Raw genomic sequence first — 16,875 nt, 5'->3', positions numbered from 1 at the left:
ATCCCGTGTAGACGTTGTTTTATTTCCCAATACAGCTCGTACCAAATAAAACGCGGGTTCTTTCGGATTACGATTATTACAATGATTTTATTCACACAACTTTACTTTGCACTTTACTTTACTCGACGGTTTCAATTCGCGATCTGATTCACAACTGACTAACTGCCTTTCCATTTCCCCTATTTATATGAGCCTCGCCTGTCGCTACAGAAGTTTCTAGACGATCTGGTAACGCCTAGATTACGAACAATCTACCAATGCAACGAACACATACAAACTTACATTGAGTGAACAATAACAACAACACATACACAGGCGAGGGGGTAACAAAGAAAGAGGAATTAAGCGATCATCAATGATGACGTTTAACAAGAATTGTACGTCAGCAACAAAATAGAAAATGAAAGAGGAAATGGAAGGATGTAGAAAAATCTATACAGTAGTTGTTGTTGTGAAGTTATTCAAATAAACTGCGTAGTAGAAATTTACGTTACAATTCAAATTCTTAAATTAACGGAATTCATCTAAATTAACTTAAATCTAAAGTTATAGTCGTAACATTGCCCCCCGCTTAAGCCTGTTCGTCCCGAATAGGCACAGTTCCCGTTCCGTAGGGGGTCAGCCGCTCCAAATGTACAACTTTCATCTTCGACCTGGGACTGTCGCTCCTCTGGATGCGATAAACGACATCATTTATTTTCGTGACAATCTTGTAGGGTCCTTCCCAGTGCGTTTGTAATTTGGGGCATAGTCCTTTCTTTCGTTGTGGGTTGAACAATAGTACCAGTTGCCCTTCTTGAAACCCATCGGTATTTGCCGCTCGATCGTACCTTGCCTTCATGCGGTTGCTAACCATTTTTATTCGATGTCGGACTGCATCGTGGACTTTACTAAAAGAGTTTTGACTGTCTTCATCTTGGTTCACATCGTCGTTTGGGGTAGCACCGAATATCAAATCGCCAGGTAGCTTTAATTCATTTCCGAACAGAACTTTGGCTGGGGTCCGGGATGTGGAATCATGAATGGCCGATCTATAAGCCAGTAAAAACTTGGGAATATGCTCATCCCAGTCTCGTTGGCCACTGTCCACCACTTTCCGTAGATGTTCTTCCAGGGTGCGATTGAATCTTTCCACCATGCCATCTGATTGTGGATGTAGGGGCGTCGTTCTGGTTTTCTTGATTCCGTAGGAGTCACACATTTCCTTGAAGATCGCTGATTCAAAATTCCTCCCTTGATCGGAATGGACCTCAGATGGAACACCATAGCGACAAATCCAATTTCTGCTGAACACATCCACAATTGTCCTGGCTTCTTGATTTGGGATAGCATAAACCTCTGGCCATTTACTGAAGTAATCCATGACCACTAAGACATACCGGTTCCCAGAGTCGCTTGTTAGGAACGGTCCAGCTACATCCATTGCGATTCTTTCAAAAGGGGCTCCTGAATTATACTGCTGCATGTAGCCTCGACTCTTCCGTGTTGGACCTTTAGCTCTTATGCACCTTTCACAATTGGCGATCCAGTCGGCAATGGATTTTTGACAGCCGACCCAGTAGAATCTCTGCTTTACCTTTTCAGCGGTTTTTTGCTATGACAAGATGTCCTCCACTTGGCCCATCGTGAAACTCCGACAAGACATCTCTTATTTTGGAGTCTGGGACGACGATCAAGTTCCGGTGAGATTTACCGTCCTCACTTTCCCATTTGCGATATAGGCAACCATCTATTATAAGTAGACTGTCCCACTGGGCCCAATAGGATTTTAAAAGAGGGCTTTCGGAGGTAATTTCTTTGCGACTAGGTCGTTTGCCCGTTTCTATGGCCGAAATTACTTTGCCCAGAATGGGATCTCTTCGTTGTTCCGTCGACCAATCTTCACCCGACTCAAATTGCAATAGTCGGACATCAACGATATTCTCTTTATTCTCAGCCTTTGAGCAGTGCTTGCATTCTACTTTGCATGGCCGACGAGACAGGGCATCAGCATTACCGTGTTTTCCGCCTTTTCTGTGCTCGATTCTGAAGTCATAACTCTGGAGCCTCTCGATCCAACGGGCTAGTTGACCTTCCGGATTCTTAAACTGCAGCAACCATTGGAGAGCAGCGTGGTCGGTCCTCAGCAGGAAATGCTGGCCATATAGGTATTTGTGGAAGTGTTTAACGCACTCAAGGACAGCAAGCAGCTCTCTCCTCGTCACACAGTAATTCCTCTCAGGTTTCGACAATGTCCGGCTGTAGTACCCGATGACTTTGTCCTGTCCGTCGATTTCCTGGGAAAGGACGCCACCGATGCCGCACGCACTTGCGTCTGTGTCCAGGACAAACTTGCCGCCAGGTATAGGGTATGCCAAAATGGGGGCTCTGCATAGCATGTCTTTGAGCTTTCTGAATGCCTCCTCCTGGTCGTTGCCCCACTGAAACCTCTGGCCTTTTTGCGTCAAACGGTGTAGACAGGCGGCGATGTTGGCAAAATTTTGGACAAATCGACGGTAGTATGTGCAGAGACCCAGAAAGCTTCGCAGCTCATGGAGATTTCGGGGCTGCGGCCAATCTCTGACGGCTTGAATTTTCTCCTTATCCGTCGATATGCCCTCCGGCGTCACGTGGTGCCCCAGGAACTTCACCTCTCGTTGGAAGAGACTGCACTTCTTTGGGTTCAGCTTGAGGCCTGAAGACGAAAGCTGCTGTAGAACATCCTTTAAGTTCTTGATGTGTTCGTCGAAGTTGCGTCCCATGACTATGATGTCATCCAGGTATATGAGGCACGACTTCCACTGCAGCCCTTTTAACACACGCTCCATCAGCCTTTCAAATGTAGCCGGGGCGTTGCAGAGTCCGAATGGCATGACATTGAACTGCCAGAGACCCCCATTTACGCCAAACGCTGTTTTCTCCTTATCTTTCTCGGCGATCTCTACTTGCCAGTACCCACTCTGCAGGTCGAGGGTGGAGAACCATGACGTCACGGCTAATGTGTCCAATGTGTCGTCGATTCTTGGGAGCGGATAGCTGTCTTTCTTGGTGACATCATTCAACTTTCTGTAGTCCACACAAAATCGGGTGCTTCCGTCTTTCTTCTTGACCAAGACCACTGGGGAGCACCATGGACTTGACGATGGTTCTATTACACCACTCTTTTCCATTTCACTTATCAGCTTCTGAACCTCGTCTCTTTTTGCCAGGGGAACACTTCTTGGAGGCTGTTTAATGGGTCTCGCGTCTGCTGTATTGATTTCATGCTTCACCACTGATGTTCTTCCTTGGTGCTCTTTTGTCAACGCAAAGGTAGAGGCATATTTCCATAATTGCTGCTTAGCCTTGTTCCTCTCGGAAGGTGATAATCGGTGTGTCCACTCTTTTATGTAGCCGTCGAGGTGCTCCTTCTCCATGGCAGCTGGCTTTTCGGTGCTAGTTTCCAAATTAACTACAGCTTCAGCTGGTGTGCATTGTCCAACATCGGAAAATTGGCAAATTTGCTCTTGCTTGTTTGACAGGTTCAAAACTCTAACAGGAATTAATCCGTCCTTGTTGCTTTTCACCAGGGCATTCGCTATTAGGATGTTACTGTTTCTGTTTTCTGCTGGTTCCACCACCCACAACTTCTCGGCTCCACAATCTCCATTCATTGGTACCCATATTATTGCTTCGGCACAGGGCGGTATTATCTCTGGATGGTCCGTGGTCAGACGTCTAATGGGTGTACTTTCATCGTAGCCCACGTTTAACGGAATTTCGACGTTAGACCAGGTCATCACACGTTCTTTCATATCCAGATTGATACCAAAGGCAATCATAAAATCTGCGCCTATTATCACTTCGTCTTCGATATCGGCAACTATAAACTCGTAATTCTCCGATTTATTGGCAATAGTTAGTCTCAGGGTAATCTTGCCGTGTACTGCCGCGGGCTTCCCCGTTGCTGTGCGCAGTCTGACTCCATTAAGTTGCGTTATTTTTCCCTTTACCAGATCTGATCTTACGATGGACTTTGATGCGCCAGTATCTAACGTCAGAACTCGCTTATCACCATTGATGTACCCAGTTGTTGTTAGGTTGTGACTTTCCTGTTGTACTATTGCTATGGAGATTGTGGGGCCATCGTCGATGGGAGCCAGTTCATGCCCCGCTGGACTGGCTCGATTTAGTTTAGTTTCATTGGTGGACTGTTGGGCCATTCTTCTACCATCTTTCGTTGGAGGTGGTGACGATGACCTGGATCGTTTGCGCTTAGCTCTGCATTCGCGCGCAATATGACCTGCTTTATCGCAGTTGTAGCATCTAACCCTGGGCTTAGTCATCCCAACTAACTTTGTCTCTTCTATTACCCGCCTCATGGCGTCTTCGATCGAGTTAACGAGAGATTTGGGTTCGCAACCTTCGGTCTCCAGTTGGCGAATCTTGTGGGTCTGGGGCTTAACAACTATTCTTGCCGTCTCTTGGGCAAGGGCAAACGACACAGTTTCGGAAAATGATGCTTTTGGTGACGCATATGTTGCATACTTAATCTCAGGGTCACGTATGCCATTCACAAAGGTTTCGATTTTCATACGGTCCAGCAATGGGTGATCCTCTCCTGGATACGTCATTAGCACCAAACGTTCCACCTCAGCTGCAAAGTCTTGTAACGTCTCGTTTGCCCTCTGTACTCTTCCCCTTAATTCCAAAAGGTAGATGTTTCGTTTATGTTCGCCACTGTACTTACGTTCCAGTGCAGCAATAACATCTTCATAGTTGTTTCTAGAAGCGACAGGAATACTCTGTATAACATCAGCAGCACTGCCCTTCAATGCCAGAAGTAGTGCAACCGCTTTGTCGCTGTCGTTCCACGAATTTCTAGAAGCCACTGTCTCGAACTGTAACTTGAAAACATTGAATGACGTAGAGCCGTCGAATACAGGAGGTTTGATTTTTAGTGTGTTATCAAGAACTCGCACCGGACCACCTTTGATTTCCAGTTCCGAAATTTTCTTCTCCAGATTTGTAACCCTATGGTCGTGGGACAGAAATTTCTCGTCAACCGACTGCACTTTCTTATCCAACTCTTTAATTTGGACCTCCACGGTTTCCACTCTCCTTCCAATAACTTCTGCAATGTACTCGAGTTTCTCGTTCGTTATTCTTGAATTTTCTTCGAACCTTCTGAAATTTTCCTCAAACATTTTGGCTAGCATTTCTCTGAAATCGTCACCCCTGGCAGCTACTGACGAGACTTCCCCACCGTTGGATTCGCCCATTTCCGATAAATCCACTTCATCCTTACTGTCAAACTCATATGTATCGATGTTCATACCACGGCGCTCGAACTCATCCAACAGACGTTTTTGTAGTTCAGCCTTGTTGCCAGTAGAGGACAATTCCAATTTATTAAGTTCCTTCTTCAAGTCTTCCACTCGTAGATCCTTAAACTTCATCGTAGTATTATCGTAATCTCACTTCCGACACCAATTGTTACGTTTTTGGATTTTACTTAATCCCGTGTAGACGTTGTTTTATTTCCCAATACAGCTCGTACCAAATAAAACGCGGGTTCTTTCGGATTACGATTATTACAATGATTTTATTCACACAACTTTACTTTGCACTTTACTTTACTCGACGGTTTCAATTCGCGATCTGATTCACAACTGACTAACTGCCTTTCCATTTCCCCTATTTATATGAGCCTCGCCTGTCGCTACAGAAGTTTCTAGACGATCTGGTAACGCCTAGATTACGAACAATCTACCAATGCAACGAACACATACAAACTTACATTGAGTGAACAATAACAACAACACATACACAGGCGAGGGGGTAACAAAGAAAGAGGAATTAAGCGATCATCAATGATGACGTTTAACAAGAATTGTACGTCAGCAACAAAATAGAAAATGAAAGAGGAAATGGAAGGATGTAGAAAAATCTATACAGTAGTTGTTGTTGTGAAGTTATTCAAATAAACTGCGTAGTAGAAATTTACGTTACAATTCAAATTCTTAAATTAACGGAATTCATCTAAATTAACTTAAATCTAAAGTTATATTCGTAACAATACTTTAATGCCACAAGGGCATTCTAAATTGACAAAATTTGTCAAAATCGCTCCAGCCATTCTGAAGATATAAGCATTCTAGCTGACATCCCCTACCTTTGTATATAAACATTGTATATATTTCTCTATATATATCCGATGTTTTTACTATCGGCATCTACGTAACGGTCAGAATTGACCTGTTCGTCTATTTGTGATTTCGCCGGCAGTAAAAACATTCGCGGATTAATGGAAAATTTGACTTTTATTTATCGCTAATGCTATGGTCTACTAAACCACTAAATATTACCCGATGACCATCAAAACTGGAAGGCTTCTGCCCAGTCCAAAATCTAGCCCCATGCTAAATTTCGCTTCGATTGGTCTATAATTGTGACCTGTAGAGCAACTGCAAAATCGGAAATTTTTTAGTTTTTGGTCCATTTCAATCCCTAAATATTATGCGATCATCTCCAAAAGAAATAGGGTTCTATTCTGACCTTAACCCCAGCTACATTCTAAATTTCGTGAAGATCGGGCCATTATTGCGACCTATAGAGTGATTACAAATTAACATGGACAGACGGACGGACATACATAGCTAGATCGACTCAGCTCGGCGAGATAGGAAGATCCATATATACTTTCCTATGTGGGAAACCAATATTTCGTGGTGTTAAATAATTTTTGGCCCAATCAAAGTAGGGTATAAAAACCTGAATAATAATAATGACTTTAATGTATTTAATACATTGAATGTAATAAAACTTGAGTACCTTTTTATACCCTACACCACAAGGTGGTCAGGGTATTATGTCTTTGTGCATTTGTTTGTAACAGGCAGAAGGAAACGAGATAGACCCATAGTTCCTTTTGATGATCTGCATAGAATCGCATTCTGAGTCGATTTATGCATGTCCGTCCGTCCGTCTGTCCGTCCGTCCGTCCGTCTGTCCATGTATTTTTGTAAACAAAGTACAGGTCGCATTTATTGCCCGATCCAGATGAAATTTTGCAAAGATCTTTTGTTTGGCCCAAGGACGAATCCTATTGAGATAATCGGTCAAAATTTAGATATAGCGCCCATATATATCTTCGTCCGATTTGCCTTTTATTGTGCACCAAGCGTGTAATATCAGCCCAAATAGTATGAAATTTTGCACATACAACCAAATTAGGCCTGAAAATATGTATGCCAAATTTGATCGAAATCGGTTCAGATATAGCTATAGCTCCCATATATATTGTTCATCCGATTTGTTATTTTTGCCCACCGCCGCCGTAATATGCACTATGCAACAACAATATTTGGGGAAATATATCAAATACAGCTCAGAAATATAGTTGCTAAATTTTATCGTGATCGGTTCAGATTTGGATATAGCTCCCATATATAACTTCGTCCGATTTACCTTTTATTGTGCACCAAACGTCTAATATTTGTCCAAATGGGATGGAATTTGGCACGCACGACCGAATATTCAGGGAAATATATCAAATGCAGCTCAGAAATATCTTTGCCAAATTTGATCGAGATCGGTTTAGATTTGGATATAGCTCCCATATATATCTTTATCCGATTTCAAATTAATTGTGCATATTTAGTCCTTTGAACTTTAAATTATAATTATAATCATAGCGTGTATGATTGAATTCTCCCATAAAAACTTTTAATTGTCATGTGGAGCTCTACTTAATTAGTAAAGTGGTGTAGGGTATCATAAAGTCGGCCCGCCCGACTTTAAGACTTTCTTTACTGGTTTATGTATAATGTTAAATTTTCAATAAAATTTACTTGAATACAATCTACATATAAATTACTCAACTTTTTACAGTTTGGGCGGATATGGTCGATTTTGGGCGGTTTTTAGAAAAAAATTGGGCTGAAATAAAAATTTAAAACGGCACCACTGAAGCGGACAAGTACAGAGCATGGTACAAGAAACCAGGTAGATGAATCAACGCCTGGAAACAATGATATGTCTACAATTTTAAAATGTTTTTTTCAAGAGATAGATAGAATAGATTTTTTTATATTTTCTTTACGACGCCAATCGGAGGTTGTTATCTTATGCATTTGTCAACAATTTTAACATTCATTCAAAATTTTCAATTTCAAAATTGGTTTGACAGTCCATTGTACCATCGGCTGTGTCGATGTGACCATGGCTAAATAAGAAATGTTGCTCAACTTCAACGAAACTAGAAAAATAGAACCATGGTACAAAGAAGAGAAGGTAGGTCAACTTTGAAAAAATTGCAAGTATAGAGTTCTACCTGTTTGGCTTGTAATGTCAGAATTAGTATCAAAACAATAAAAAATCAAACAACTTGTTGCATTTATTTTGAATAAATAATTGAAAACCGCGATAAGTGAATGAAAGGTCAACACTTCTTTTCAAAATCATGTACTATATATCTCTAAAGGATTATTTCGCTACAAAAACTCTAGATTTTGTCGATGCATACGATGAAATAAACATTTTGAAAACACCCGAATTTGAATTTTTTCTGAACAATTTTTTTATTGAAAAGAAAACACATACATAAACAAATAAAGATGACATATTAGGCCAAGAAAATAAAAAAATTAAAATCATATGGTATCATAGCCCTACCCATGGTACAATGATATGAAGGTAGGGCTATGATACCAAATGATTTCAATTTTTTTATTTTCTTGGCTTAATAGGTCATCTTTATTTGTTTACGTATGTGTTTTCATTTCAATAACAAAAAAATTGTTCAGAAAACATTCAAATTCGGATGTTTTCAAAATGTTTATTTCATCGTATGCATCGACAAAATCTAGAGTTTTTGTAGCGAAAGAATCCTTTAGAGATATATAGAACCTGGTTTTGCAAAGAAGTGCTGACCTTTCATTCAGTTTTCGCGGTTTTCAATTATTTATTCAAAATAAATGCAACAAGTTGTTTGATTTTTTATTGTTTTGATACTAATTGTGACATTACTAGCCAAACAGGTAGACCTCTATACTTGCAATTTTTTCAAAGTTGACCTACCTTCTCTTCATTGTACCATGGCCCTACCTTGATATCATTGTACCATGAATAGAACTCTGTGCTGGAGTCCTATAGTGTTAAATAGACTTTCAAATATGCAACAGTTATTTTTGTTTATTTTCCTTTTTAACCCGAGAAACAAGAATGAAATTTCGGGGTTATTCCAAGAGATTGAATCTATAATAGTAGTAGGACAAAACAATTTTCCATTTTTCACTTGTTGTTTCTTCGATTTATTCGCCTATTCTATAATTCTGTATTTAATCTTTAAGTATTTGCGGCTGGGGAGCCAACAAATTTAAATTTAGACTCTAATTTAAACAAAAAAGATAGAGTAAGATAAAGTATTTTATAGTAATGTGTCATAAAATAAATATTTGTATTTGTATAATTTAAGATTTTTTCTATTTTTTAATATTACATTGTAATGCTATTTTTGGCCTAAAAAGGCTTCTGTGTTACGAAATCTTGAATAAATAAATAACAAAAAAAAAAAAAAATACTTAAAAAGCTTGAAGTCATGGCTAGGTACATTAATGTCAAATTATAATAATTTTAGTGCGGCTCTGTAATCCCTTTATGAAATGTCAAAAAATATGCCTAGTCATGACTTCAAGCTTCTAATGTACTCACGCCCTTATTTCAAAACAATACAATGAATTTCCCATTAACGTGGAAAATATGCATTTGTTTTGTAACCAAATTTGAAATAATTTGAAATTATTGTATTTTTTATTAAAAACAATACACACAAATACACAAGATGTGTATATGTTTTGACAGAATAAGGGCACCAAAGGAAAAAAATTGTATTAAGGGGTTGATTTGTTCTATCTTCTGTAATTGTGCCATGGATGTGACTACCTGTATTCTTGTACCATGGTATAGAGAAGGCACAACGCGGCGCCTTTATGGTTTAGGACGCCGTCACAGAAAATTTGTTCCGCTTTGTTGTCTGTACTTGTCACCGTTTAGTAAACAAAAACATCTATCAAAACACCAGAAATCTAGAAAAAAAATATAATTTCTTAAAAAATGGACGATATATTTTTCCCACCAACAAAAAGCAACAGTTTAGATGACTCCGATGAAGTAGATCTAAAGTTCTTCGATTCTCATCATCACGACAATCACAAGACCAGCGAAAGTAGTCAAAATTCCGATTCAGACCACAAATCGGAAGATCATCGGGATTCTCGAGAAGATGGAGATGGTGATAGGCGAAGAGTTAAGTCTGAAAATTCCGACAATAGAGATGATACAGATGTCAACTCACTTAATAAAAAACAGAAAACAAAAAAGGAAATGGAGGAGGAGGAAAGAGAGAAAATGCAGTAAGTATGCCAAGGCAAAGTAGATTGTTTTTATCTTCCAAATAACGTTGTCTTCCAGAGTGTTGGTTTCAAATTTCACCGAAGAGCAGCTAGATCGTTATGAAATGTACAGAAGATCCGCTTTTCCTAAAGCGGCAGTTAAAAGACTGATGCAAACCATTACAGGTTGTTCTGTTTCTCAAAATGTTGTTATTGCAATGTCCGGTATAGCCAAGGTTTTTGTTGGCGAAATTGTGGAAGAAGGTGTGTATGCGCAATATAGGCTGGTTTCCAAAACCCCATTCGTGTTCTACAATTTTTTGAGAGGCAGCCGTGATACAAGTTTCTTAGGTATTTTATAAATACATGTTTTCCTTTCTTTCAGCTTTGGACGTTATGGAGGAAATGGGTGACACAGGTGCCTTACAGCCAAAATATTTACGTGAAGCCGTTAGACGCTTAAGACAGCGCAATCGTATGCCTATTGGCAAATTCCAAAAACCATATTTTAGATTAAATTAATTTTATTTATTTTTTTAGCAATATATGTAATTTTTAAATAATGTGCTCGTAATTTGTTTTGATAATAGTTAATTGGGACATTTATTGGTTAACGTCATAATAGTTTGTTTAATTAATACCAATTAGTAGGTGACTTTTGTATTGTTTTATTGATCAAAAACTTTTCCCATAAAAATGTTTGTACGACGTTTCGGCATCAACTCCTGCCAGTATAAATCGTATTCGGGTGGCGGTTCATCCTTTCTTAGAGTTTTATTCCTTATCATAGCTGATGTTTCAACAGCTTTCTTTTTTATTTTCATCTTCCATTTGTTCCAATGATATGTGAATAGTTTTCCCGTCCCATAATAGAACATTTCTAACAAGCTAATTATGCTGAATCCATACATCAGGCCCATAATGCCTCCAAAACGGTCTGAAAAAGAGGTTATAGAGGTTAACTTCCTATTGTCTCTTCAGTTCAATCTTATCTAAATAAAAAAGAATTTTAGCAATGTTTCAGAACAAAAAAAAAAAAAAAAACAATTTCGCTTAGGGACAGAGGCGCAGAAGGCCAATCAAGCCAATTTATTTTTTACACCCTCCACCATACTATGGAGTATTAAGTCTGTCATTTCGTTTGTAACCCCTCGAAATACTCTTGTCAGACCCAACAAAGTATATATTCTTGAGTGATGTCCGTCTGCCAGTCTGTTGTAATCACACTATCTTTCGAATGAATTGAGAAAGAAGGCTAAAATTTTGCACACATGTGTATTTTGCCAGGAGCCAGGTTAAATCGCAAATTGGTCATATCGGTCTAAGGTTTTTGTATAACCCCCATATAAGTTACCTCTCAATATTCGGTACATTGATGATTATAGCGACATATAGACCGGAATGTTTCAAATTTCGTATTGAAAAATATTAATGGGTACTACAACTTATGACAAAAAATTAAAAATTACTGGTCAACGTTTTGGTATAGCCCCTATATAGTGGTACCTCCCAATATTACGTATTTGTATGGTATTAGAGTCTATTATTCTTTTCCAGAAATTCAAGAACGTAAATATTTTTAATACTATAACCGATTTTACCTTTATGACATCGAAAAAAAAAAAAAATCATAAAAAAGTAGATACTTGAAGTTTCTGGAACAGCCCAATTATAGATCTGATTTGTTGTAAATTTCGTATTTGAGGGACCACGTCTTCGTATAGCCCCCACGTAACGGTAACCGCCAATTCGGTATTTATTTGATTTAGAATTGTTTCAAATTACGTGTTTGAAGTTCGAAATGGATACTTAATCTATGACAGAAAATTGTCCATGCAGGTTTCCCCGGAATTATTTCAAATTTCGTACTTGAAGTTCGGAATCGGTACTGCAGCCTATGGCTTCTATGATTTTTTTTCCAATTTTTCAAGTTCCTTCCAAATGGTGGAGGGTATTAAAAGTTCGGCTAGGCCGAACTAGGCTTCTTTTTTACTTGTCTTTAATTATGATACATCTTAAATTCTTCTTAATTTTTTCAGTTAAAGTAATGCGAGTATGTAATGAAAACTTATTTTTGACATTTATAATTTTTATTTAAAAATGTTACATTAACTTACTCAAGAGCACAACCCAATCTCCAATTATATCCATTTCGGTGGCCTGAGCAAAACGCTGCTTGAAAAACAACTTAATTATGGCCAAAGGTTTAGAATCACTTAGGTTCTTTCTGTAAAAAACAGCAACGAAAATGACTTATTAAATTTTTCCAGATACTGCCTGCCGGATAATAGTTACACACAATAAACCATGGCTATATATTCCTCCATAGGCCCTTCGAATTGTCATCTCATTTAAGTGTATTCGAAAGTTTACACCATCACAAGTTGGTAGGCAGTGTGGACATTTATGACCAGCGGTTTCATCCTCTTTACTATTATCGTTGACATAGGAAAAATAATCCCAATTATGCCACTTAACATTCCACTGACGCAGACAAGGTAAGGCATTCAAATTACAATATGTTAGATTTTCCATGGCACCCATTGGGGGGCTGACACAACCGCAATGTTTTATCATGGATTCCGAACGACATTGCAACAAACATTCGTCTATTGAATAATAAGATCTAAAAGAAATGACAATATTTAAATGATTATTATTTGTTACTTATTTGTGGGCTAGTTCCCTAACCTGTTTAAAACCTTTTGTCCCTCATCGGGAAAATAGCAATTGCGTACACTTGGTTTAAACTGCCTTATCCTTTCATTGGAGTCATAGAATTCCGGTTGTATGGGTATTTCCACAATGGAATAATAGTCAACCAAAATATGACCAATATGACTGGATTGTATATTGGCATAATCGTATTGGGGAAACACTGTAATCTGTTGAAATACGGAAATGAACAGATTTTATTTTAATTTTTAATTCGTTCACCATGTTGCTGATACCCACCTCAAATGAATCAATATCAAAATCTCTCACCGTAAAATCCTCGGGATTACTTTGTAATACAAATTGTATGGAATTCAAAATGGAATTAGCCTCAAACTGTATCGGTTGCTTTTCGCGTATGAAACGATTGTCTTCATTGCGCGTTTTTCTGTAATAATAAACAAAACAATAGATTTAAATACAGATTTATTTATTGGTTTGTCCTTACTCATCATAGGCATAGCTTTCACGTTTGTAATTAAACATACAGCACACTCCATTTGTGGTTAAACGTTTACGAAAATAGTCGCTTATATTAACTGGTATACCATACACAATGCCTCTTATAATGATATCCTCACAATCCGGACCAAGTTCCGTTAGTATATCTTGTATTGGATAATCATTGGTCTCATACATAAACCTTAGTAGAATATCCAATTTTGTCAATATTGTTTCATTGGCTTTGTTCTTGTCGTAGGGGAACAGATAAAAATCATCCAAATATAATAAATGATCAAACATTTCCGTGGGGGTGCGAGCCAGAAAATAAGGTCTAAAACTTTGTTGAATTGAAAAGCTAAAAAGAAATATAAAATAAAATTCCTATAAAAAGCGGTGACAAAGTACCTTCCTCGAAAGAATTCGGTCTCCAACGTACAAATATTGCAAAAAGAGAGAAGAAACTGATCCGCGTTATGAAAGTCTTATATTTAGAATTTGTAAAGCAAGCTGAAACAATTTTTTAATCAAATCAGTTGGCTACAATGTCCTGAATTTCAAAACTTAAAAATACCAAAACAATGTGCCACAATTGAAGTCCGTTCAATATCTGGAGGCAAGTCTGGGTCGATTTCAGCATTTTTATGAGTATGTGAACTGTGTGTAATGATTACTGATGAAAGCCCCTAGACCGATACTGAAAAATTGGCGTGAGACTTTCTTCCAACTGGAACAAAATCCAAATTGAAGCCAACTTACAATTTTATAATTCCGAAACTACATCAGAAACCTCCCAAACACACAATAGAAGTTATTAGGTAGGATTCTTTGTATTCCAAATTTGTCTATTGTCCTTTTAGTTTGAAAAACATTTTTTTGTAGAAATGTAGGTCACCATAACCCCACTCCATAGACGTGGTATGAGGTGACTTTAAAATCCAAATTTTGATTATACGGATTTTCCTGACTTCTGCAATATCATTTATATTCATCGAAAACTTATCAGCCGTGTTTTTCGAATATTGCTATACCGAAACAAAACAAATAAACACCCACTCTCACAAATTATTTCCATATCTTACTCTTTAGCCAGCCATAGTTCTAATCTCTCTTAAAGAGGCACCAACAACCACCCATTGTTAGCGGTTATCAGGTTCAATGGAAATCACCATGGGAAAGCTATAAAAAGCATAAATCAGCATAGTTTTACGACTAGTAGTCGAAAGTATTTTCGCCATGAAGGGTTTATCCGTTACCTTGTGCGTGGCCATTTTGGGCTTGGCCTCCGTTTCTTTGGCTTTGAAGGCCCGCTACGATAATTATCACGTTTTCCAGGTGCAACCAAACACCGTGGAGCAACTGGAATTCATTAAGCAATTGGATGGTTCCCGCGATTCCTATATTTTCTTGGATGCAGTACATTATTTGAATTCGAAAATCAATGTTGTCGTAGCCCCACATCGTGTGCCTGACTTTGTCAATGCTTTGGAGAAACATTCCGTTACCTATGAACTTGTGGATACCAATGCCCAAGCTCAATTGGAGGACGACATTGTTGCCAATCCCAATAGACGCAGTGATGACTATGGCTGGGAGGAATATCATGAATTGGATGACACCTATAATTGGTTGCATTCTTTGGAGAATAAATATCCCGGTGTTGTTTCTGTCTTCAAGGCTGGTCATTCCTATGAGGGTCGTGACATTTTGGGAGTTAAGGTAACCTATGGACCTGGTAAAAAGGGTATTTTCTTGGAGGGTGGTATGCATGCCCGCGAATGGATTGGCCCTGCCACCACCACCTACATACTCAACCAACTGCTGACAAGTACCGACAAGGAAGTTCGCATGATTGCCGAAAGCTTCGACTGGTACGTTGTACCACACGCCAATCCCGATGGCTATGTCTACACCCACACCACCGATCGTTTGTGGCGTAAGACCCGTACTCCCTATGAAGGTGATTGTTTTGGTGCCGATCCCAATCGTAACTGGGGCTTCCATTGGAATGAAATTGGTGCCACTGATAAGCCTTGCTCTGATACCTATGCCGGTCCCTATGCTTTCTCCGAAATCGAAACCAAAACCTTGGCTGAATATATTGCCAACGAATTGAAGGGCAAGATTTTCCTGTATGTCTCCTTCCATTCGTACTCGCAATTGTTGTTGTTCCCCTATGGCCACACCAATGAATTGCCACCAAACTACGATGACTTGAAGCGTGTATTTGATGCTGCCGTTAGTGCCATTTCCGTACGCTATGGAACCAAATATACTGGTGGTAACATTTATGATGCCATCTATCCCGCTGCTGGCGCTAGTGTTGATTGGGCCTATGGCGAACAGGATGTCAAATATGCTTTCTGCTATGAATTGCGTCCATCTAGCTTGGGTTTGTGGACTGGTTTCAAATTGCCAGCTGACAAAATTATTCCCACCGGTGAAGAGACTTTGGACTCTTTGTTGGCCATGATCAAGGAAGCCGGTATTACACACTTCTTGTAAGATTCGTAAATAAACTTTGCCTTTGGCATCAAAGATCATATTGCGATTATGTGTGTTTTTGTTGACAATAAAATATTGCAATTTTGTTATATTGATTTGGTTTGGCCCTTTTTGGATTTGATAAAATTTCATTTCACTTTCTAGTATTGAAAATCTTAACTGGCGAGTTCTGCTTATCAGTCTTCTTCCATTAATTAAATTTACGATTAACGTACGGTAATCCAATCTAAGTGGCCTTTATTGCTTTGGTTTTTTGCATATGGCTGTTTGGCTACATTGCGAATATAAAAATGTGACGTTACAATCTTATCGTGGCAAATGATTTATAATTTTTTAAAGGGATATAATGGAAATTTATTGTTTTAAATTTATGATCGGGGAAAAAGAAATTCCCATGTAGTGGGTAGAATAATTTTATTTGCCTTTAAGAGAGTTGGTTTTAGGCAAAATGGGAAGAGAGCCGAATTATAAATAAATAAATAATATAATAATAAATAATAATCTTATTAAATTGGGAGAGCGAATGTTTTTTTTTTATATTAGCAAGCAGGCGTTGATGAATGTTGCATACATTGTTATGGGTTCAGAATTGTTATAACATAAATCTCTACACCTAAAAGGCCATTAACATCAAAATATTGAAATTTCTCCTTGCGGATAGAAGACAATGTCTCTTGAACGAAGTTAAGAGATGCTTTTCTCTTTGAATAAATAAATTTTATTTCAGCAAATGTAACTAATTTTGATTGAGCTCCTATTCCTGATAGGCCACTTTTATTATTTTCTTAGATGACCATTAGAGGGAGACGTCATTAAGCGTCTGAAAGTATGCTATATAAATATTATTTTTTTAGACATAACA

The 16,875-nt window shown here is 38.4% G+C and overlaps 3 protein-coding genes across 3 annotated transcripts; 2 read left to right on the top strand and 1 right to left on the bottom strand.

Annotated features, from left to right (window-relative positions):
• The first annotated feature begins 9,981 nt into the window (after window positions 1-9,981).
• Window positions 9,982-10,915, top strand: LOC101890562 (transcription initiation factor TFIID subunit 11). Its single transcript, XM_005191200.4, has 3 exons — window positions 9,982-10,373; window positions 10,432-10,616; window positions 10,738-10,915. The coding sequence occupies exons 1-3, from the start codon at window positions 10,075-10,077 to the stop codon at window positions 10,872-10,874; spliced, it is 621 nt and encodes a 206-aa protein (XP_005191257.1). The 5' UTR covers window positions 9,982-10,074; the 3' UTR covers window positions 10,875-10,915.
• A 105-nt stretch (window positions 10,916-11,020) lies between these two features.
• On the bottom strand, window positions 11,021-16,394 carry LOC101890394 (pickpocket protein 11). Its single transcript, XM_020039511.2, has 7 exons — window positions 16,229-16,394; window positions 13,516-13,866; window positions 13,308-13,455; window positions 13,044-13,237; window positions 12,652-12,978; window positions 12,470-12,579; window positions 11,021-11,289 (listed from the first exon to the last, which is right to left on the bottom strand). The coding sequence occupies exons 2-7, from the start codon at window positions 13,809-13,811 to the stop codon at window positions 11,021-11,023; spliced, it is 1,344 nt and encodes a 447-aa protein (XP_019895070.1). The 5' UTR covers window positions 13,812-13,866; window positions 16,229-16,394.
• LOC101890219 (zinc carboxypeptidase A 1) lies at window positions 14,707-16,059 on the top strand. Its single transcript, XM_005191198.4, has one exon. It carries the CDS (start codon window positions 14,745-14,747, stop codon window positions 16,011-16,013), a length of 1,269 nt encoding a protein of 422 aa, XP_005191255.1. The 5' UTR covers window positions 14,707-14,744; the 3' UTR covers window positions 16,014-16,059.
• Window positions 16,395-16,875: the final 481 nt, after the last annotated feature.

Source organism: Musca domestica, unplaced genomic scaffold, assembly GCF_030504385.1.
Source record: "Musca domestica strain aabys unplaced genomic scaffold, Musca_domestica.polishedcontigs.V.1.1 7, whole genome shotgun sequence".
Classification (NCBI taxonomy): Eukaryota; Metazoa; Arthropoda; class Insecta; order Diptera; family Muscidae; genus Musca; species Musca domestica.
Note: the sequence above shows the minus strand (reverse complement) of the source record. Positions and strands in the feature narration are given on the sequence as shown.